At 38.5% G+C, this 24,148-nt stretch overlaps 1 protein-coding gene across 1 annotated transcript in view; it reads left to right on the top strand.

The window, feature by feature from the left end:
• Positions 1 to 18,564, top strand: part of RALA (RAS like proto-oncogene A) — a 30,034-nt gene extending 11,470 nt beyond the window's left edge. The window contains exons 2-5 of the mRNA XM_071736150.1: positions 8,421 to 8,574; positions 10,597 to 10,805; positions 14,341 to 14,515; positions 16,618 to 18,564. Of these exons, the coding sequence (XP_071592251.1) occupies positions 8,461 to 8,574; positions 10,597 to 10,805; positions 14,341 to 14,515; positions 16,618 to 16,740 (621 nt within the window). The 5' untranslated portion in view covers positions 8,421 to 8,460 and the 3' untranslated portion in view covers positions 16,741 to 18,564. The remainder of the gene's footprint in view (positions 1 to 8,420; positions 8,575 to 10,596; positions 10,806 to 14,340; positions 14,516 to 16,617) is intronic.
• The last annotated feature ends 5,584 nt before the right edge of the window (positions 18,565 to 24,148 follow it).

The following is a 24,148-nucleotide window of genomic DNA, read 5'->3' on the forward strand; positions in this document are numbered from 1 at the left end:
GACCTCTGACTTACCAGTCAAATGTTAACTTCTAAATCTGCTATGTTTGCACTTGAAGCACAGGGTGAAAATGGCAGTAGCTAGCATGTCTTCAGTGAAATTAGCTATAATGTGTCCTTTAAGTTCTTCCCTCAGTCCTTAGTTGAATAACACTAACTTGAGACCCTGAGTTACTGATCTTGTGTCACTAAAATTCATCCTTGTTGGTTATGCCTTGTCCTTTACATTTTATGAATGGGGGGGGGGAACACATCATATATATTAAATGGTGAATAAAATTCAGTAGTAGCAGCTACTTTGCATAGCATCTCCCATTAATGTAATTTGTCAGGAGACTTGGTTTTGTATTGGATATTTGGTATAAGAGCCTCTTCTGCAGATATCCTTCTCTTTCAGCCTTTCATTCCTGCTTAGTTTTGCTCATGCTAGGAAGTCAGGGGCTGTAAGCACTGTGGCACCTGTTTGCCTGTCTTGCTTCTGAATCCTTGCAAGTGTCTGCTGTGGGCAGCTCTGACAGGCTAGTGGCTGTGACTATGACTGCCATTACTTTTACTTCTCGTGGTATATGATGTTGAGTCAATTCAAAATGAATGCCTTCTGTTAATGTTCTAGATGACAGACCTCCAAGTTAAAGAGGAGATATGACTCTTACACTTTTTATTAAAGCAACACTTTCACCACTGTCAGCCTCAGAAAGTTAAGTTTCCTCAATGATAAGAACAGACTGAGATAGGACACCAGCCACATTGTGAACTTGAGGAAGCAGAAACAGTACTCTCAACTCTGTAAATGTGTATATTACCAATATATAGCTTCAATATATATATTACCAATAAACAGCTTCACAGTGTAACTTCAGTATATTCAACTATCAAAGCAAGTTTGCTGCTTGTGTTAACCTAGGCACTGTGCTTGAGGTTGTTTCTTTCCCTACTGATCTCTGAATCAGTCTAGATAAACCATTGCAATTATCTAGAATTCTTTTAAATGTTCCATAATAGCAATCACTTAACTTATGAAAAGTGAGGAATCTTCAACAGTTTGCTAAATTGATGAGTCTTCCAGTTTCAGTGCATAGGTATGGTTACAGTTCAAAGTACCTGTCTCAAGAAGCCAGGAAACATAGGTCTTTCTCCTGAGGAGATTTGCTGCTCCTGAGAGAGAGAAAACTTTTGTCAGTTTTCTACCCTTAGTTGATGAGTAGGCACCTTAGTAAGTTTGTTTTGTGGGGGTGGGAGAGACAAGCACTTTTTATGGTGAAGTAGGATTCTTACCAAAAGTTGAATGTGGCTTAACTTTGCTAAAGTCATGGGAAGCTCTGAATCCTCATTTCCCGTAAAACAGATTTATATTGAAGTTTTATTTTCAGGAGAAAGGAAAGGACTTACTGTGAAAGCATTCCTAAGTGAAAGCATTTTTATGAGGTGAGGTTCAGAGGCCTATTTAGTTGTCTAATGAGACGAGTAAATTCTAAGATAGGTTTGAATATTTGGGTTTGGTTTCCTCTTTCTTTTGGATACTACCTAGAATTTATAGTGATTATTTTATATTTAAAGTATTTGATTTATGTTAATAAAACGGTTGGTTGTACTTTGTGTGGAGCTAGACAGATGTTAAGTGTTTAAATTGCAATAAAAACACCAGTCAAACTCAAGACATGGAATGATACTTATTACAACAATGCTGATCTAATGTAAAAAACTTCCTTACTCTCCAGTTTTTGAAACAGCTGCCATCATGTATCCCACCCCATGTCCTCATGTATTCTATTTCTGGGTCATGGGGTGTTTCTGCTGATGTGGTTTGAGTATTGTAATTGGAAGCAGCTGTTGGGAGGGTTATGCTCTGCTTGACTCGAGTTGCCTCCCTCCATTTCCAGGAACACTTTTGTTGCAGGAGTATCTGAGTCATTCATGAGGTGTCTTCCAGATATTTTGCATGTACTATGCTGTTTTGTGCTGGTCATTTTCAAACAATACATTCTCAAGCATAATTTTGTTACTGCTAGCTCAGCTGAAACCAGTGGACTCAATAAACAATGAAGTAACTGGATGAACTTGTGATAATTTTGTTTTTTTTTTTTTACTAACATAGGATTACATTGGTTTATAGTCCCTGAGGATGTGAAATATGTTGATGCTTCAAAATTCTTGGTCCTGTACTTTTTCTCAGCTGAATTTGTAATTTGTAGGTCAGGCAACGTGACAGAGTTCTGATTCACTTTGTAGGAATTAAGAATCTTTTGGTAATATTCAAACTCTCATGAGAAGATGAAGTTACTGTCAAACAATTACTATAAATTTTCACTTCAGAATGAGGCAAAGTTTTTTCTGGAGTTCATAGGTTATAATAAGTGTAAAGTACAGACTAGTGCAGGTACTGTTTTCTTCAGTTAAAAAAATGATCAGGTTTTTTGTTTAGAAGAACATGAATCTCTTATTAAATTTTCATTATCATTCTCTAAGTGACTGAAAAATATTTTGCCTTTCTGGAAGTATTCTGGTCAAAAAATCCTAACTGTAGTTCTTAATATTCTGCAAGTAGCTCACATATTTCAGTTAGCTTCAAATGTATCAAATTTGAACTCTGTTAAAAAAGCAGAATAAAAGCAAGTGCTGTGATGTATGAGGTACCGGTTGTAATTGATGCTCATTATATAAAGCACTCTTCAGGGAAGAAAGTTACTCATCATAAAAGTGAGTGGGTAATGAGGTTAATATGACAGTCTTGCAAATCTTCATGTAATCATCTCTTAAAGGGAAGAAAACAAAAGAACAGGAATTAAGTTTTGTTGTAATTTTATGAAGGCTATAAAAATAACAATATAAGAAATTGTCTCGTAATTGAAGAAAGGCACCACTGTCTCTACTCATTAACTAGAATCTACTAACTGACCAACTATCTTTAAACACAAAGCTACGTTTAACTCTTCCCCTTCAAACAAATGCCTGCAGCAAATCAAAGTCCTCCTGTTAAGGACAAAAGCATTTTCACAAAGCCTGCATTCAGCTTTATGTATAGCAGTGCAGAAGATGCCAGCTGAACTTGTGCCTGTAATGATGTGGCTTCAGTGCAATGCTGCTTCCCGGGCCTGCTCGCAGAGGCGTTGCCTGTACGAGACCCCAGGCGATCAAAATAGGCAGAGGAGCTTCTTTATCTCTTAAAGTCACATTCTCTAAGAAAATTAGTCTGGTCATATGCTGTGGTCTTTCGTAACTGTTGGCCACTTCTAGGTACATTTTGACAGAGGTTTAGGTGTCTTGGATGTGATGGTTCCTGTAATTTTCCTGAATATTTGCCCCTGGCTAAAAAGGGAGAAATCTGAACCGGTGCTCCCTGTGAAGCAATCACAGGGCAACTGGGTGTCTGCTGCCCTGTTTGGGCTGGTACACAGTTACCTTGTTGGCCACTTTATTACCTCCTTTTAATGTATGAACACTGGGGTTGTTGGGAAGGGATGTAGAGGACAAATGGTGCAGATGTTAACGGAAGCATGCTTTGATTAATTGTTTTGAAGCAAGTTATTCTCTAAGAAGGTCATCTGAGGAACAGGGCAATTTAAGAGGAGTCTTTGGAATTTGATCAGATAAGCAATATGACTGAAGGGATACGGATATGCATGGTTTGGGGGTTTTGTTTGTTTGTTTTTTTACCCCAAAACATGTTTTGGGGTCCCAATTTGTTGGGCTGAAAAAGTAGCTTGGAGGACAAAATAAAGACTAATATAGTAGAGAGACCAAAGATTCCTACTTGATTATTCTTTCCTTCCTGCTGAAGAATTTCCCTGAAAACATTGACCCAGGAGATTAAAACTTCTCTTACTGCTGGCACTCAATCATATTACCTGCCTTTGTGGATCTGGGAAACTATTCTGTGCTCCAGGACTCCATGCAGAATTTAACATGATTCTTACCTTGTCCAGCCTGTGTTAGAGGAACACTCACCAGCTGGCTTCTCTGCTGAGTGGAGCTGAATGTTGTGTTTGAATTCACTGGGGACCAGAGATAACATTGAATTTCTTGCACAGAGGACCTGCTATGTGAAGTGTGGAACTCTGGAGACTTTTGTATGGATTCAGATAGCAGCCAGTCACTCAAGACAGGCAAGAGTTTTACAACTGCAGCTACAGGTTCCTGTTGCTACATGGTGTTAATCGTGTATGCTCATCTCAAATACTATTTACCTACCTACTCTTCTTTCCCTTGACCAGATTTCCAGACTGTTGGACAAGATGCCACTGCTGATGCTGGCATGAATTACAATTATTACTCCTGCGGTTCTTCTGATTTAATCTAATTGCTCCCTAACCTGTCTCTACAAAAATTACCATGGCTCCAACTGGAAGTCTGCCATTAAATGGAGCACAGGGCTGTAAGGGTGGTTATCTGCAAGCAGGCAATGACCAGCTGTAGGAGCTTACTTTGGTGGAGCAGCCACTGGCATCCATTTGTCTGTGCCCTTATCAGCTCAACCATGTTGGAAAAGGGCAATTTCCTAGGAGTTTATCTCCAGCGAGGTGAGGAGTGATCCATAGCATTTGCCCTTCTGAGTGAGGGTAGTATGTTGTTGATCCAGTTAAGCTCTCACTTCCCTTTTAACTTGTTGGGTTACCGTGAAGAACTGTTTAAAAAGAAATTTTCATATATGTCATCAGCTGTATTGCTGTGATGGGGATTACCAATGGGTGTGGTAAAAAGCTGATGTATAAATGCAGCTATTGACAACACCCTGCTTGGTTCTGAACATTGCTCTGATTTAGGGCACCGTAGGATTCTAGTGCATGATAAGCCTGTATATTTTCTGACCCCCAAACAGTTTTCCACTGTGAAGATTTCAAAGAAAAAAAAAAATCACCATATACATTATATGAAAGTATCCCTTTTTTGAGCTTCATAGTACAGGGTTTTTGTCACAGTCTGTTAGGTTTATCATAATTAAAGGCAGACAATTCAGAAACTATATAGGACCCTAATTAATAAGTTAGTATATATAAAATAGGGGTGGAAAGACTTACTTTGCATGAAACTTCATTTCAGGTGCTCTACTGTTAAAGCTGATATCTATGTTCCTATTTCAGCAGACTGAAGCAGGTGGAAGTATGTAACAGTAGCTTAAAACATCACTTTCACAGTTTTTCCTCTCTGGCTGAATACTTGCTCCAAAGCAGTCTCTAGATTGAGTGCCGTCTACACAGTCTGAGACTCTACTTGCTTTATTTGTAATTTATTTCTCTTTTCAAATTGTCTATTATTCAGCTGACCTGACTTTTACCAGCATTATATCTTTACTGGCTTGTGAAAAACTCAAGAGCAAACTGACCTCCCTGAGCCTTTTCTGACTGTAAAATGTGGCAGAGTGGCTATGGCAAGCTTATCTTTAAGATTTGAAGTCTGTGGTAGCTTAAAGTTTTGCTATCTTCAGTATCTTACTGGAATGTTGCTCACTGACAGTTATGTCTGCCTTGATGACTCAGGATACTGCTTTGACTGGTTGGGTCAGGTTTTTCTGAGGTGTTTTTTGACTCAGTGTCAAGTACTTCTTTGAAAAGATGTTTTCAAGTCTTCTGAAAATGATTGACTGCCATAAAATCTTCCTGGTTAAAGGTTTTTTGGTAAAAAGGAGCATCATCACTAACTTGACTTTTTTATAAGGATCTTACTGGCTGCTCATCATAGTTTTGCCTTTTCAAGTATGTCTCAAATGTTACCTAAAGTACAGAAGGCAGCAGCTTCTCTTTCACACAAAGACACTACCTGTTGAATTGCAGCTTCTAGTCTCCTTTAAGACTGTAGGTTTTTTTACAACAAATGTTACAGTGAAACATACTGTTGTGTATTTGATTTTTTTTTTTTTCCCCACAGATTTTTGCACAAAATCACCTGTCAGAATTCTTGCTGAATTCCTTTGGACTTGTACAGCACTGAAGTGCTTACAGGACTGTGTGTTTTATTGCTTAGTGGGGTTAGTGTAGGCTGTATCTAGGTATACTAGCACTTAAGTTTCTGTGGTTCTGGGGTACTAACTGTAACCTAAATTTGGCAAACTGAGCTGTTGTCAGCTGATGGACTGGGATTCCGAGGAATTTTCTTTATATTGTCTGAAAAGCATGACTTTCAGGATACATTTTTTCCTTTAATAGTGAAGGACAAAGATAAAACAATGAAGAGTAGTTAAAAATGCAGTGTAGTAGGTCGAAAATTTACACATGGCTTGGAGCAATTTTCATGTTCTTGTACTCCCTCTTGAGTAAAAACAAAGCAATGTTTTTTACGTCATGGTGGCCAAACTGAAATGCTTTTGTTTGTTTGTTTGTTCTCATCTATCTCCCTTTAAAAAGAATTTGTAACATGATGTTAATTATATTTCTCTGATACAACTCAATAATTAGAACTGCAACTTCTTTCACTTAAGTAACCATTCTGGAGAAAGCAATTTAAACAGATTCATTTTCAATTGCACTTTCATAATTCTTTGACAGCAGAATGAGTGCTATTACTGATGAGATCCAGAGAGCTTTTCACATAGGTTATGGGTTAACCTTGGTTTGCAGTTAAGGACTACACAGCTGCTTGCTTGCTTGCTTCCCCTGTGCCAGTGGGATGAAGGAGAGGAACAGAAGGATCAAAGTGAGAAAACTCATGCATTAAGATAATTAAAATTTAATCAGTTTAAAAAAAAAATAAAACAAGTGATGAAAATAAAATGATTGCTCAGCACCAGCCAGCCCATGAGCAACAGCAGCCCCAGCAAACTTCCCTTCCAGCTTTTATTGCTAAGTTATGGCCTGGTATACCCCCTTGGTCAGCTTTCCCAGCTGTGTTCCTCCCATCTGCTTGCCCACCCTCGGTCTGCTCACTGACAGGGCAGTGTTAGAACCAGAAAAGGCCTTGGCACTGTTTAAGAATTGTTCAGCCACAGCAAAAACATGCATGTTGTCATCACTGTTTTCATCACAAATCCAAAACATTGTGCTATATGAGCTATTCTGAAGACAATTAACTCTATCCCAGCTGAAACCACTCTGGTTTTTTTATTTATTTTTTAATTCCAAGAAGGACTGGCTAATCAGTAACAAAGATTCGCTCAGCATGCTTTTACACTTAACTGTCTCACTGTTAACAAAACCTTAAAGTATATCCCCAAATAGGGATCTTTGTCAGTTTTAATGAAATTGTCATGCTTCTGATTAAGCTGCACACAATTCATTATGCAGGAGGATGTAATTTTAGTGTAAGATTGTCAAATGATTGTGATGGGTAAAGGTAGTGGTGTCTTGTTATTACACTGTAGTATCATAGTTCTGTGTATAACTAAACTGTGCTGCTATGTGAATGGGCTCATTTTGAGCTTTCTAATTAAAATATGTTACATTAGGTTCTTTGCTCTATAGATGTCTCTTTTGTTTGTATCTTCTGGAATGTAGACTGCCACTGCAATTTTTTTTTTTAACATTAGAGCTTATTTTGCCCTTAAATCTCTGGGGGAGGGTACATTTTGTCACCTATGTCTTAACACCTGTGCAAGCAGATAAAATGTCTTCATATAACACAAATGTTATATTACTGTTGAGATAGGTAGGGAATGAAATGGAGCTGTGGGTAGATACTAGAGATCTGCTAAAACTATAAAATTAGTTTTAAAATAAAGCTAATGGAATTGTTACTTTTTGTTCATGTACACATGCACATTAGACTGTATGTGAATTAACTCAAAGAGCCTTTTGGTACTGGTGAAGTGGAAAGGATTTGTGCTTGAACAAGCAGTTGTGAGACAGGTATTTCAAATATACAGAATAATGGCATTTGTAGCCTGGGAAGGCAAGTTGAACCTTTCCTCTCTGCATGAACTAGGTTATTTTTTCAGTCCCTGATTGGCTTATTGAAACTGGTTATTTTTAGGTTTTAAATGACACATTTCCTTAGTTTTCTCTGAAAAAAGTACATGAACTAACCATTACTACTCTTGCTGTGTCTTCATGCTTGCTATTTAAACTCGAACTTCCTTCTAATGTTGGTTTTCTTTCCCCTTTAGCTGACACTTTTCATGTTTTCTTGTATGGTGTTGACTCACTGTGGCTTTCTTTTTGTTTTCTCGCTTAGTATTAAACAAGAATTCTTGGCAAATACCAAAAACACCATGTATCAAAGTGTAAATCTTTTCCCTTAATTGCTGTTGGACACTGTGAACCCACTTGTGCCCTGTCCAAATAGCAAAGGCTTTCTTTGCTTATGCTACAAAAAATGATAAGCTTGGTATAATTTGTGGAATGGCTTCCACTGAAAAAAAACAGATCATTTCAGTTTTGCTGTCTTCAGTGGAAGCTAAGTCCTTGGATATGTAGGGATTTAAAACAAATCCACTTTAAGCAGTTCATATAGGAGAAGAAAAAGACAACTAATAAAGAAATGTTTTTCTTCCAGATTTTTCACTTTATACCTGTGAATTTTCATCAACTCAAAAATGGCAGCAAATAAGCCTAAAGGACAGAATTCGTTGGCTTTACACAAAGTCATCATGGTGGGAAGCGGTGGTGTAGGAAAATCTGCTTTAACACTACAATTTATGTATGATGAGGTAAGAATATACATTAGAAATTATCTCAGGACATGTCTGCTACATAGTGTTCTTTAAACATTCCTTAATACAGTTATTCTCTAAAAGGATCTAAATGCATATGGTGTGGTATGAAAGTCAGTGATGAATCTGAACAAAAATAATTTTTGACATTAGTGATTTGCCCTGTAGACATAGCTGTGAAGGTGTAATTTGGCATTTTTCAGATTTCAAAGCAATGAGAAGCTCTATCATTTATCAGTATATTTTCATAGAATCATGGAATGGTTTGGGTTGGAAGGGACCTTAAAGATCATCTGGTGCCAACCCCTCTGTGTGGACAGGGAACACCTCAAACTAGAACAGGTTGCTCAAAGCCCCATCCAGCCTGGCCTTGGATACTCCCAGGGATGAGGCCTCCACAGCTTCTCTGGGCACCCTGTTGCAGTGTTGCACCACCCTCAGAGTGAAGAATTTCTTCCTAAAGCCTAATCCAAATCTCCCCTCTTGCAGCTTCAATCCATTACCCCTTGTCCTCTTGCTACATGTCCTTTTAAAAAGTCCCTTCTCAGCTTTCTTGTAGGCCACTATAAGATCTCCCTGGAGCCTGCTTTCTCCTGGCTGAACAGCCCCAGCTCAGGGCCTGTCTTCACAGGAGAGGTGCTCCAGCCCTCTGATCATTTTTGTGGCCTCCTCTGGACTCTCTCCAAGAGCTCCATGTCCTTCCACAGAACTGGACACTGCTCCAAGTGGGATCTCACGAGAGCAGAGTAGAAGGGAAGAATCACCTCCCTTGACCTGCTGGCCCTATTTCTTTTGATGCAGCCCAGGACGTGGTTGGATTTCTGGCTCATGTTGAGCTTCTCACTAATCATCATCCCCAAGTTCACTTCAGAGCTGTTTTTGATCCAATCTCCACACAACTTACATTTGTGTTTGATATTGCCCTGACCCAGGTACAGAGCCTTCCACTCGCTTGGTCTTGTTGAATTCCATGCAGTTTGCACCAGCCCACCTCTCAAGCCTGTCAAGGTCCCTCTGGGTGGCCTCCTTTCCCTTCAGCATGTCAGCCACCCCACACAGTTTGGTGTCATCAGTAAACTTGCTGAGGGTGCATTCAATTCCACTGTCTGTGTTGCTGGCTAAGATGTTAAACAGCACTGGTCCGAGTCACTTGTGACTGCTCTCCATTCAACATCAAGCTATTGACCACTACTCTTTAAATGCGACCAGACAGAGTTCCTTATCCACTGAGTGTTTCATCCATAAATCCATATTGTTCCAGTTGAGATATCAGAATGTCATCAGGACATTGTTGGAATGCGTTGTACAAGTCCAGGTAGATGATATCATTCACTCTCCGTTTGTCCATGAACACAGTGAGCCTGTTGTAAAAGGCCACTGAATCTGTTAGGCAGGATTTGCCTTTAGTGAAGCCATGTTGGCTCTCACCTATCACCACCATTCACAATTTTGTTTACCAGATCTCTTAAAATTTATTTAGGTGTTATAGATCAAATCTTTTTCACTTAGGTGAGTTGCATGATGCCTAAAATTATGACCGATTTTTTGAATGTTTCTAACACTGCTGTTGAAGAGAGAAAAGAAAACCTGTTTTTTGTTTCCTTACTTTTTTCTAGTGCAAGTCATTTTTTTTTATTAAAAGTCAGAAGTTAGGGCTTCAGAGTTCTTTAAAAATTTACACTTAATATGTTCAAAGTCAGGACTACCTGGTAGCATAATGGAACGCAGCCAGATGTTCTGCTTGACCAGAAGCAGAGGCTTAAGTGCTGACGCTGATGTTTGCAGTTACCTCTAAAATTCCTTGTAATGGCTGAAGAAAACAAAAACTTATAAAGTGTTTGGGCTGGTGGAGAGCCTGCTTTAACTATGGAACATATGAGTACTTCAAATAGCCTAAATATGTACGCTTACTATCAGTTACTGTAACCTTGTAAGATGTTTGTTATATCTGTATATACAAAAAGAAGCTTTTGCCCTGTACAAGGCTTGATTTCATATCATGAAGGGGTTGTTTTCTAGTTTGTTGAAGACTATGAGCCCACCAAAGCAGACAGCTACAGGAAAAAAGTGGTTTTGGATGGAGAAGAAGTCCAAATTGATATACTGGACACAGCAGGGCAGGAAGACTATGCTGCAATTAGAGACAACTACTTCCGAAGTGGAGAAGGCTTTCTTTGTGTCTTCTCTATTACAGAGCTGGAATCCTTTGCAGCAACTGCAGACTTCAGGTAAGTTACAAGGCAAGATAATTATTCTAATTACAGTGAGATAATTATATATAAATTATTTTGTTTGTTCTGTAATATCTTTATGCTAGTCGAGATTAGATGACAACTCTTACTGTAGTCACATAGTGTTTTGAACAGATGCCTAGCCATGCCTTTGCTATCTGTATCACCTCGGGTATCTTTGCTTACTGTGTTTCTGAATTCCAAAAAGGCAGTTGCCACAGAGCAGATACATAGCAATGCTCAGAAGGCTGCTGCCCTTTGTTGCTTGGCACTTCTGCTAAGAAGTAGCATTTGTGAGTAGGCATATATCTGAAGTAATGAATCTGAGAAAAAATGCTTATAGACTGTATGGTTACATTTAATGTAAGTACAACACTGCATACTCCCCAGAGTTGTCTTCTTCTTTCAGTTCTTACTTCATATAGAAAATTATTGTGTTTCTTTTAACTTGTGAAATACCATCTGGAGCAAAAGGGCATCTGTAGCATGTTTATGCTGGAATGCTTCATAGTTATAAAGATGATGTGACAGGATTCCAGTTGAAAACTGCGGAAGAACTGCATCTGGTGATTCCTCTCTGCAAAGTCTTAAGCTATGGGAATCATGCACACTGTATTTTGGGAGTCTGAAATGCATGCTATCAGCAACAGAAATCTGTCAGCCTCTGAAATTATTTTCTGGACAATGTAGATGGCAATTATCTTTGAATATTCTGTAGTAACTGTGCATTTTGTGTATAGGTCTGCTGTAATCTGTCCCTTCAGTTTTGCTTGGGTGGAATTCCTCTCCATAAAAGATACTGATGCAAATTTTCTTTTACTGATGTAAAGATTTCATTTGTAAGAGACAAGTTCTGTGTAGAGTTTTGCGTAGCATTCAACTGTCTCATCAAATTTCACTTAAGTATTTCACTTAATAGGGAACATGGTAAAAACAGTATTAGTGACTGAATCTTTCTGGTGTAAAATGGGATGGGGTTTTTTGTGATGTTTTTCAGACATGCAGGATTTTAAGACCCTTAGGTAAGAGCCTATTAAATGAGCAGCAATACATTACAGGTGTTTAATTTTGTCAAGAGATAAAGCCTGTTTAAATCACTGATCACTATATTATAAAAAGGACGTGACAAGAAAAATATATCAGGTCCAGGTGTAGTGTAATAGGAGAGGTGAAAGCCTTTGAAATAAAAAGAAAACAAATACAAAGAAATTACCTGCATCCCACTGAAATAAGATTTCTTAGAGATGCTGTCACTGTTCAACTTAATAAGCACCAAGTATCAGAATATGTTCTATATCTGTAAGGGAAGAGGAGGAGGTATGGAGAGGGGAAAAGGTGAGTTTTTCCTCTTCTGGTGTTTTTTCTTAATTTATATTTCAGTATATGTGACTGTTTGTATATTTTGAGGAAAAGGGAGGGAGAGGCAAACCTTAAGACATCTGCAGGATTATGCTAGATTTTGTCAGTCCTGGAGAACAATTTAGTATAGTTCAGCTCCTCTAGGGTGGAAAATGACCTATTCAAATCTGTTTAAAATCCTGTTACTGCTTCAAAGTACATGATCTTCTATGGCTCTAGAAAAAGTCCTATTTTTCCAGCAAAGGTGAGCTCTGAAACAGCAAAAATGGAAGAAAAAAAAAAAATCCCTTCAGTGAAGAAATTAAACTCTCCCTGATCTGAATCTGTAAATGCCTTTCAAGTTATGCTTGAAACTGTAGAATGCTAGAATGTAACTCAGGAAAACTGCATTCCTTCTGCTCTCTGGAAAAGTAATCTGTACCTCTTAAAGGTACAGTTAAAATACCTTTGGCATTGTTAAGCAGCCTGAGGGACTACTGCTTACGTGACAGATATGAAAGAAAGTGACAAGAAGAATTTTAGTGTTTGATTGTTTCCATGGAATTTTGCACTGCTGGTATGGCAGAACTCCAGCAGTAGAGCTGTTTATTCCTATTCAATGTCTTCAGTGAGTTTCCTGGTGTGCTTTGAAATGCCACTGCTCCAAGCAACTTTTTTTCAATAGAAAGCATACCTGCAATGACTAAACTTTAAATAGTTGGCAGTTTGATAAAATATGGTCTTGATGTGAGTAGAATTAGTCTGGCTCTAATAATTTCTTTTTAAGCTCTAGATTTCTAGGTGCCATAACATTATTAGATACTGTTTAGGATATCAATCTTCAGAGGGCTCAAAGGAGAATATTGTCATCTGGATTGCAGTTAGATTAACTCTTGGCACAGTTGGGAGTTTTTGACATCATCTGAACAATTACTGTAGCCAGCTACTAGTTTTCAATAGAAGCCTTATATGCACAGATACTGCAGTGGTGCACTGAGTTTTCTCCTAGCCACCCTTCATAATCCACTAACTATTTAAACCACTGGATAGCTGTAGACCCTGTGAAAATGGTTACAATTATATTCGTAGGGTAGAGGAGGAATACTGCTTTAATTATACCTCAGAGATTAATGTGGTGTTAAAAGCTGCCTCAAATACATATTTGTTTGGTTTAAAAAAACTGATCTACTTGCAGTTTAAGCCTTGTGAATAAAGTTTATCAACAAGACTGTATACTATCTAGAGCTTCTTAAAACCCCAGGAGGATCCTGACATACAGCAAATAAGGGCCCTTTAGAATATTAGTTAAGTATTTCTTTTCAGCTTCTCTCCATCCAGCTCTAAAGGCAACAATAGCTTTCACCTCAGCCAGCAAAAGGATTTGTTTCTCTTGTGCTTTTTGTCTATCTTTCAGAAATTGCTCCGTGATATAGGGCTAGATTTCACTACTGACTTCATACTCCTTTCAGAGACAAAATAGAGAATACCCCTCTTCTGGGAAAACTGTTCTTCCTGGTACTTGTAATGCATTTCTAAGTAGAAGAAATTTTTCCTTATCTTTTTCAGTGTTTAAGACGTATGTACAAAACCCTTCATCCTAGCCATTCAAACAATAGAAGGCTATGTCCTTAAATATAACACATGTACCACTTGTAACTGTACACTGGTTTATAGCTGAATGAAGATCTCTGCAGAGACTGAATATAATTCACTTCAGAAAGATTCCTGAAAGAAAGATTTCTTTCTAGGTATGCTGTAGACCATTTCATCAGCTTTAAAATTGGTACATATATTTTATGAGGGGAAAAAAAAATCAAGCATAACACTGAAGTTCAGGTAGTTTGCAAATGGAAATCACAAATAGTAATATAAAGACAATGGTAAATTCTCTCAAGTAACACTTTGATAAAAGGAGTTACTTTATTAATATAAATTATCACCTGAAACAATCTGGTACTATTATCTCAGTTTCTTACTGACTCACCTTCCTTCCGGGAGGACTAGCTGTCTGTCTTTGTCTTCATTCTGTATTTTGTCATCATGAGGTTTAAGATTTTACTGTTATGTAAGCTTAAAAAAAGGAGTAAGTGGGTTTTTACTCTAAGATAGAAGAATATTTAGTCAGGGTTCTTCTTTTTGTGTTCTAAGTATAGTAATCCATTCAAAGCCTAATTTTCTTTCCTTTTCCCTCCAGGGAGCAGATCTTAAGAGTAAAAGAAGATGAGAATGTTCCTTTTTTGCTAGTCGGTAACAAATCAGATTTGGAAGATAAAAGGCAAGTTTCTGTAGAAGAAGCAAAAAACAGAGCTGATCAGTGGAATGTTAATTATGTGGAAACTTCTGCAAAAACACGAGCTAATGTTGACAAGGTAATAACTGGCCTCTAGAAAGAATCTTGGTTTTTACTTTGTACCACTTTCCGTGGATCATACTCTGTGTTTGTTATTTTAGCAATTATTTTTTGAGAAATTTGTATCAAATACTCTTCTCCCTGAGTTTGGAAGAAGTTCATTAGTAGGTCACTTCATTTAGAAAAGTGAAAATGTTAGGTATAACAAGTTTATCCTATTCTAAACTTCAAGGAGTCATTATACAAGACCTTATGTCATAAAAAAATTTCCTGAGGCAGCTATTTTGGCCTAGCCTTCTTACTGTCTTTTCTATAAGTAGAAGCCAGTCTGCTTCTGAACAGTGAGGAATACTGTCTGATCCTCAGCCAGAATGAAACAGCTTACAAAAGTAGGTAAGGGAGGAACTGGAGCTCTCTCTACCTTCATCTAACCAGATGCTGTGTTCTATGTTACTTTGATGAGGATGGATGAACCTTGGAGTAGTCTAAAAATGCCTAGTGGGTTTTCAGGGATAAAACCTGGTTCAGAAGGTCATGAGGTAAGAAACAGAGAGAATCTTTCCACAAAAATAAATTATTGATTAGTTTTAAGTATTTTGAACTATTTTGAGTCTAGACAGGACTTCTTGTAATTCAGGTAGACTCTGGTAAATTACTACAGAACTACAAGTTTCTCTGTGGAGCTCAGGCATTGTGGATCCAGTTTAGCAGGTATCATACAGAATTCAAGTTTGACAGGCCACAGATGAGGCTTTGTGGACACTAGTAAATAGCAGGTATTCTTAGTTGTTTGGAGCATCTGAAGCTATGCAAAGTTATGCTGGAAGTTTTTATACTGAAATCTGGCTTCTCTGAATTCCAGAATAGTGTCTTTGCTTAGCTGGGGAAAACACAGTGAGCTTCCACTCACTTTGGTTAAAGTGATTCACTAAGCATCTTTTCAGAGGGTTATGTACTCCAGGCAGATAATACTGTAATAGAATACCAGTGCTTAAGCAAGTTGAGAGTTGCATCATGCCATTAACACATAGTTAAGTACAAGCAAGTAAATCAGTACATGTATAGAAATCTAAAGGCAATTTTATTTATTGGTGGAAGTATCTAATTACATGGATTTTCTTTGGATTCCATATTAAGAAGGTTGATGCTTCTGCTGCAGTCGATAGATTAGTGTCATTGCAATTAAAAACCTACTGAGCTCTGTAGAAGAGCTTTTCAGCTGCTGTGCTGTTCATGTTTCACAGAAATGGATCAAGTCCCCTGACACAGATTTAGAGAATATGTCCTGAGAGTTAAGTCTTAGAATTGCTCATCTGATTTCCTACAAAAAAATTAAAGATGAAATCATTATTTTCTGTAGCCTTCTCTAAGTCAAGATCTAATTTTCAAATGAATGGCCTTAACTAACAGTAGGATCTCTTAAGTCATTGTTGTTTCTCCAGCTTTGTCATTTTTGTTTCCTACTAGGCCACTTGATAAAATTAAGTTCATATGTACTTTGAGATTGTAATCCGTGGGTAACTGCAGATGGGGTTACCTGGCCTAAAAAATTATTTATGTAGTTGTGTGATTGATAACTTTGCTTTAAAGATAATGCTGATTGATTTTTTTCCTCCAGTTACTTTGTTTAGACTTGCATCATGGGACATACTGACCATGAAACGTTCAGCATATAGTACTGCTCCATTCATTGTTTGCTGTATTTCTTCAGCCTTTACAGCCAGCTCGTAACTGAAAATACTCTGAAAAGAAACTGAAAATAATCTAAACTGATTCTTTTTGTATCTCCTCAGTAAGATGCAGATAATACATTTTAAAAAAAACTTGGCTGGTGACAAGACTCTTCTTTCAGGTTTTTTTTTTTTTGTTTTGGCTTCATTACTTGAGGGCTTTTTTGGTGGAAAAACCTCCAACAGGATTAATAAGCAAATGCCAGAAGACAGGGTAACACTATGGTACCATGAAAAAAGAATTGCAGTATATCAAATTTGCCTTCAATTTGCACAAACTGGTTGCATATAGTTGTCTTTATTCTTAACAACTGGAATGGATATAATCAGTGATAGCTTGAATTAACTCGTATGTCTGTGACTGTTTTTACATTTTTGTTCTTGTTTTTAGGTGTTTTTTGATTTAATGAGAGAAATTAGAGCCAGAAAAATGGAAGACAGCAAAGAAAAGAATGGGAAGAAGAAAAGAAAAAGCCTAGCTAAGAGGATCAGAGAAAGATGTTGCATTTTATAATCAAAACCCTGAATTCCTTTCCTATCCTGACCACACTAATAAAAACATAATTTATAAGCATGCCATTTAAGGCTAAAGTGACTGAAATTACTCTTAACATGTTGGAAATCGTAATGTACCACTAAAAGCATGAATTGGAGCTGCACTGAAAGTCAAATTCACTGAAAAGAAATCATGGGGCTTCAAGAGAAGCAAAGTTCAGTCCATTTCATAATTGCCTACCTTCTCACATTTCTTCTGAATGTAGTGTTTCATAGGCAGTCTTTTCTTTAGTAGTAAACAGAGGGGGGAACTACTATTTTGTGGGTTCTTGTAAAGCATACTTTTTTTATCACTGGTAATTGTCATTCATCTTGTCTTTTGTTGCCTTGAGAATTACAGTTGTGAAGGTGATACCTAACAAAGCGGTGTGCAGTTGTTTTGCCATGGAGTTATGCAAATTAGAAAAGAATAATGTATATGTGAACATTTCTGTTGAGTAAAATTATACGTGGTTCTGCATTACCTGATTAACCTAGAAGAGCGATGTAAACTTTTACCTTGAAACATTTGATTATGCCTTAATTTTAAAACCTAAAGAAAGCAGATTGCTTAATCAAGGGTGTATTTTGTTGCATGGAGACTGTCCAAGAAACAGTGCAGGACTGCCCTCTCTGGGGAGTGCAGTTGTGAATGATTTTGCTAACTAGCTGTCTGCTGGCAGTGTCTGGTTTTGAAATGCGTGCCATACTCTGGTATTGTGAATAATGCAGAGCATATTCTGTCATCTGTAACATGGTAAACAAGACGGTATCTTAAAACTAAAAGGTCAGAATACAATATAAGACTGAAGTCGTAAGCCTATGGCACATCTAAGCCTGAAATGGTTGTTTAAAACATGCTGACACCTTGAAACTTCTATTTTGCAGGTAGATTTTTTTTTTTTTCTGTCTGGATGTTCCTTCGGTTTTAACTCCCTGGAGCTGGGTAGAGTGGGGCTGATTCAGTAGCGTTAATGTGTTTTGAGTTAAGATGTTGTCCAGGAAATTCTGGTGTCATCATTTCTTTTGTGTTCCTAATACTCAGCTGTAGGGTCATGGTGTGTTGTGCTGAAGCTCTTTGCAGATTTTGTACTGTTTAGTTTATGTTGATTTTCAAATGGGGAACATTGTAGCTACATTTTCTAGTTAATATTGATATTAAACAATCAAACGTGCTTTGCATTACGGAAACATTTACCATGTGCATCCAAATCCCCAAACAAAACATACTGCCTCAGTTGCTTTAGAACAGCAAGAATACTAGCACATGGTTAGTATGCTGCATCTTAACTAAAAATATACCAGAATGTTTTGAGGGTTTTGGACTCCTCTGGGGTAACACAGGCTAGATTAGTCCCACAAACTGTTATACTTTTTATACATGTGTAAGCCTATAACTGACAGTTCAAAATGTGCTCAAGCAAAGTAGGTAACAAATATTTAACTTCCGTGCTAACAGACGTTTTAGGGACTCAAGACTTAGAAGTTATATTTGTCATGTTAAATATTTATCAGTAGGAATTTTGTATGTGTGTTTAGTAGGCTGCCAAGTGCAGAATTAAAGTTACTCATGTAACTATGGCAAATAAGCCAGTCTTCATCTTACTGTGTACTCATTTGGGTCTATTTAGCCAGGGAGTCTAACCACTAACTTTGTGACTTTGCTTTGAAACCTGTATACTGGGAACATAGGTGTTATGAAGCCAACAGGCAGACGAAATATGTCTTGGCTGATGCCTTATCCTGTTCTTTTATTTGCTATTTGAGCCATTGAAAGATGAATAAACTTCCATTTTTTAAAAAAGACTTGTGCAGTGTTGATTGATAACTACATTGTTGAAAAACTTCGCTATAGCTGATGCCAGTTGACAAGCAGTTAAGCCAGAATATTCCTGTAGTCTTTTTCATGTGTGTGAACAAAATTGTAGGTTAAACCTAGTAAACCTGATAAAAAGCTACTTGGTGAAACCGAGACTATGCATGTGCTACCTTTAATCCAGAGCTAATTTATCCCTACTGGCCATAACGAAGAATATTGGAAAACAAACAAACTGAGGTAAGCTTGTTCCAGAAGGATTTTTCCATAAGAATGGAAAGTGATATTTAAAAAACCTCAACATACATTAAGTTATAAATAATAAGATGAAAATGCATCTCAGTAATTTTCTTTTGGCACACTCAAGGATAACATAAGTGTCCTTCCTCAGCATTCAGGGAATATAGCTTTAGTGTATATTTAGTGTATGCATATTGGGTGCACCTTAGGATAGTCATCCAAACTGAGTGATAGATTTGCATCGTAGAGGAGTGTTAGGTTAAGCCTCTTTCTCTCTGAAACTCCTAGGTCTATCTGCTCTGAGTGCTTCTGGGCCTGAGACCATTTCCCATTTCTCCTGCAAAAAGTTGAAGATACTTTCTCAATACATTGGCAGGTTCAAAGCCTGCCGTGGTATTTCTCTCCAACTTAGCCTAACACTGGCAGCAGCCTTACTCCTTTGGTAAAATGCATTATGTTCTAAAACTGCTGACCACAGAGATGCCTTAATTTCTAGCAAGCTACAAAGCTCAGTCTTCCATTACATATAAAACTAATACTGAATTCTTATACTAACTTCTGATTTTTTTCTGAAGCTTTTTGTAGCTTAAAAGAACTCAATTCACTTTTGAAAATGCCGGCTAGGAAATCTGTGGTCTATTCAGTGCTTTCTCTAGCCTCCTGATAAGCATACAACAGCTTAGCAATAGTAGGGTCCAGCAGTTTTCTTGGACTATTCTGGAACAGCACCGTGGTGTGCAGGAAGTGCTTTCCCATTCAGAGACCTGGTTAACATGAAAGCAGGATGCAGAGTGAGCCCTCTGGCAATTCCAGTGGCAATCACCATGCAGTAAAATGCTCTCCATATCTCTAAGCTTTATGCTTGCTGTATTCATCTGCAGAAGCCAAATAATCTGCTAAGATGTGAAATGGGCTTACTGAAAATCTTGGGTTCCTTTTTGGGGGCCAAGCTTTGCAATGATTCTCTGGTTCCAGAGTCTCAGGAGGGTAGGTGGTCTCTGCATGATTATAGTGCAGTGCAAGCTGCAGAGCAGCAGAGACACAGCTGCTATTACATTAATGCAAATAATATGTTTAGCTGTACCAGAGCTGAATCAGAAGGTAGGATTGAGCCTACAATAGAGAACTGAGTGAGGATAGCTAATAGCACACTTTAATTTCTAAACTTTCTTCCATCACTGTTGGACACGTTGGCTCTTCTAGCCACACAGATACATAGTCATGTATGCAAACTGTATTTCTACCCAGATTGATCTTGCCAATTTTGTCTGGGATTTTAACTTAAGTAAATGACTGGGCATGTTTTTAAGAGATGACTCATGAAAGAAGCATCTCCTTGCAAAATCTTTCTGGGAGCTTCAGCTTGTTATTAAAATTTGATGGTAGAAAAGTTACTAATGTTGCTAATACTGGAATGTAAGCTAATCTTTGATCAAGATATATTAACCAAATTGGAATATTTTTGGTTGAGGTTTGATTGTCAAAGAAATGCTGACACGCATGCCACTTGAGACCTCCCTAAGATCAGACAAATGCCAAGACTCTTCTCATTTTCAAAAAGATCCGGACTGGATCTAACCAGCCATCTGACAGTACAATCCACTATGGGAATATATGTTCAGAAGATATAATCTGGCTTGTGTGTTCTAGGGTCTTTTTTGGTTTTGTTTGTTTGCTTATTTTTGTTTTCCCCACACCTTTTTGTTCTGTGCAGAATGGAAAAATACCAAAGTTTACATTGCTGGAAAATTTGGTTTGCCACCATCATCTTGAGTGATACTGTGTTCAGTAGTATTGCACAGAGAGGTGGTAGAAGCCCCATCCCTGGGAACATTCAAGGTTAGATTGGACAGGGTTCTGTGCAACTTGATCTACTCGAATATGTCCCTGTTTACTGCGGGGGCATTGGACTAGAGAACCTTTAAAGGCCCCTGCAAACCTGAACCATTCTGTGATTTAACACTCCCATAGTACTTAACATGTGATACCCATAGCTGTGGATTGGGTTGAATTATATGGTACAAACCTGAGGAAGAGAAGAGAAAGAGAAGAGGAGGAGAAGAGAAGGAGAAGAGAAGAGAAGAGAAGAGAAGAGAAGAGAAGAGAAGAGAAGAGAAGAGAAGAGAAGAGAAGAGAAGAGAAGAGAAGGAGAAGAGAAGGAGAAGAGAAGGAGAAGAGAAGGAGAAGAGAAGGAGAAGAGAAGGAGAAGAGAAGGAGAAGAGAAGGAGAAGAGAAGGAGAAGAGAAGGAGAAGAGAGGAGAAGGAGAAGAGAAGAGGAAGAGAAGAGAAGAGGAAGAGAAGAGAAGAGGAAGAGAAGAGAAGAGGAAGAGAAGAGAAGAGGAAGAGAAGAGGAGAAGAGAGGAGAGGAGAGGAAGAGAAGAGGAGAGGAAGAGAAGAGGAGAGGAAGAGAGAGAAGAAGGAAAGAAAGTGGTATTGATGGCATCTCAGTCCTGTAATGGTAGTTCTGCAGCACTAGTTCTTGTCTGAGTCTGTGCTCCACTTTGTGTAATGCTGGCCTATGATGTTAAGGACCATATTGGTGCTTGCCTGTTTTCTGCTTTATTGATATGACAAGGTGTTGCAAAACAAGAAATGGTAGAAAGGATAGTTTCCAACTTAGAATTATGTGCTAAAGGTAAGCAGACTCCAGAAAACTCTTAAAAGTGTCAGAATGCAGGGAAATAATTAATCATTTCATTGTTTCCTTTGCATTTAGCTAAACAGAGGTTTAATGACACTCTACTAATATGCTTTCTGTGGGAACCACTTTGGAAATCTTCTTGGAAGATAACAAGCACGTATCAGATAATCTGTTTGGATTATGGTTTCAGTCATTTTTGCGAGCCTCGTGCTGGAAGTCTTAGTCTCAGAAATCTTAGTTTGTAAGTGGTTTGGCCTTAATTATTGGCTTAATTTTCCTTAATCCCTGACATTTTAAAAATAATTTGGACATTTTTCATGCTAACCTGACAATATAGTGCTCATTTCAGAACACGCTCAGAGAATAGCCACTTACCTTGATGTTTGTAGAGGGAGAAAACAAACCTGGGGGAAGAGCAAAGGACTCTAGGTCTGGAAACAAAATGTGTAATTTCTGAATGAGGTGAGGTGCTGAGGCCATCTCTGCTGCATCAGATCTGTTTGGATGATATATGTAGCTGCACCTGCATAGGGAGTACTACATGCAACTGCTCAGGTTGTCATGGATGGCACACCTAGTTGCCTGTAGATATGTGACTTTACGCAGCATTTGGGGGTTAAGTACAGATTCTTTAGGAACGAGGTTGTTACTTTGGAAATGAGGGAGGAAAAGACTTACTGGAATATTGATCTACAAATACATACCTGCTCACTTTTTCAGCTTCATGGTAAACTTACTTCTTCTTCTTGTCTGTTTCTGTTTGGATCTGACTGTATTTATGGCAAGAGAGCAAGGAGAGGATGGAGAAAGCTGATTTCTGCCCTGATGGGAAGCAACAGTCATCCATGGACGGCTGAGGAAGCACATGGTGGGCAAAGGGAGAAATCAGAAGTAGCCCACCAAGCAAAAGCTCAGGGAGGCTTTGCAATGCTTTGGGATTTAAGACAAGGACAAGGAACCAAAACTGTGCAAACCAGGGATGGGAGCAAAGCACTAGCATGCTTCTGCCATCAAAAGCAAGATGGGACAAATAGCCACCAAGACCCCTGGGGCTAACAATGCTGAACTGCAAAACAGATGGATGCTCTTTCCTCTTCCTGCTGGCATCAGTACTAATTTTCAGGTATTTCCTTATTGTCTATGTTAGACCTAGGTTTTCTTCACTCCTCTGACTTCCTCTTCATAGAGATAAAAAGAAGTCAGAGGCAGGTTGGGAGAAACCTCATCCACAGATCACAGCAGCCGTGACAGCAGTCATTCACTCTTCTGTTGAAGCTCTGGAGGAGTATCTGCTATATCAGAGTAGAGCATAGTTATTCTGCCCATGCCTCTTATGAGTGGAGAAGGCTGGAAGTTGTCCATTTTCCACCTTTTTATTGATTGATGTTATGGCAGCTTGTTCATTTTAAGTATCCTGGCAAGAAGGAGAGGATCTCCTGATAAGATAGATCTTGTTCTTCATGGATGTTCTGGCTAAAAGTGGAGGCATGATGATAACCAGCAGTTTGAGTGTTATATTTTAGACACTAACTGCTGTCATGGAAGTAACAAATTGGTGTTTGCCTTTAACTGAGCTCAGCATGCCTGGTATTCTTCTGCTACAGTTATTTTTGCTTTTTGCTTGTTTCTGAAGAACAGCTTCTGAGACTGGGTGGGTTTTTTTCAGAGAAACAAAACTGGAGACCTGTTGGCTGAAATGCTGCCAGACTAATGTGTAAAATATTAGTCATCTCTACAGAATGAGCCTGAAACAGTAGTCCTTCTGTTTTATCTGATCTCTGCCAAAATGCCTACTGAAATATCCCGGGGAAGTGTCAAAAGAGCAGTTAAAAGTAATGTACTGTGTCTATGGATAGCAGTTTCCTGTGGGTGGCTGTAGCTGCTGGGAGGGTCAGAACCCACCTGAGGAGGTAGGTGCTAGATGCCCCTCCCTGCTTGTGACAGACTTCTGCTACATCTAACATGAAGGAAGCTTGCAGAATTTGGCTGGCCCAGTGCTGCTAGATAAGTAATTTATTTTTATTTGTTCACGAGACAAGGCAGGTAACTTACAAGGGTGTGCCATTGGTTTTGCTGTGTTATTTAAACTTGCAAAGTGACACGGATATTTTTTGTTGACTTGCTAAGAACTTTGAAAAAGGTTTTTTTTTTGAAAGAAAATTTGAAGGGATGAGAGTGCTTCTCATGCATCACTGGGCAGGAAGCAGAGTGACAGAGCAGTTTTTGAAGGCAGAAAGTCTGTTTGTCATTGCTACGTGTTATACTTTGGAAAATACCACATGGTGCCACACACCTTCTTCTTTCTCTGAGCTGAGGAGCATGTCCTGCTTCAGAATGAGGGCTTAATCCTTGAGCCTCATTAACACTTTTGCCATTCCATGGAAACCCGGGTCAAGTGGATGAACAGAGATGACTTTCAAAAACTACACTTCACACCTGGTTTTTGCAAAGTTGTGCAGCTGGTCCAATTACCTCAAGACATTTCACCATTCTGACCCTTATCAGGAGGTGCATGCCCCCTTCCTGCAACACGACAGAGGCAGAGGCAGGCTGGGACATGGCTGTGGGAATTCTATGCCTTCTGCTAGCACACAGCTGGGGAGAAATGTCACCAGAGGGAAATCTGCTCAGCATGTACTGTTCCACACTCCCTACTGTGGAAGGAGTAGGGAGGGGAAGTTTTGAGGTTTT

This window comes from Heliangelus exortis, chromosome 2, assembly GCF_036169615.1.
Source record: "Heliangelus exortis chromosome 2, bHelExo1.hap1, whole genome shotgun sequence".
NCBI classification, from domain to species: Eukaryota; Metazoa; Chordata; class Aves; order Apodiformes; family Trochilidae; genus Heliangelus; species Heliangelus exortis.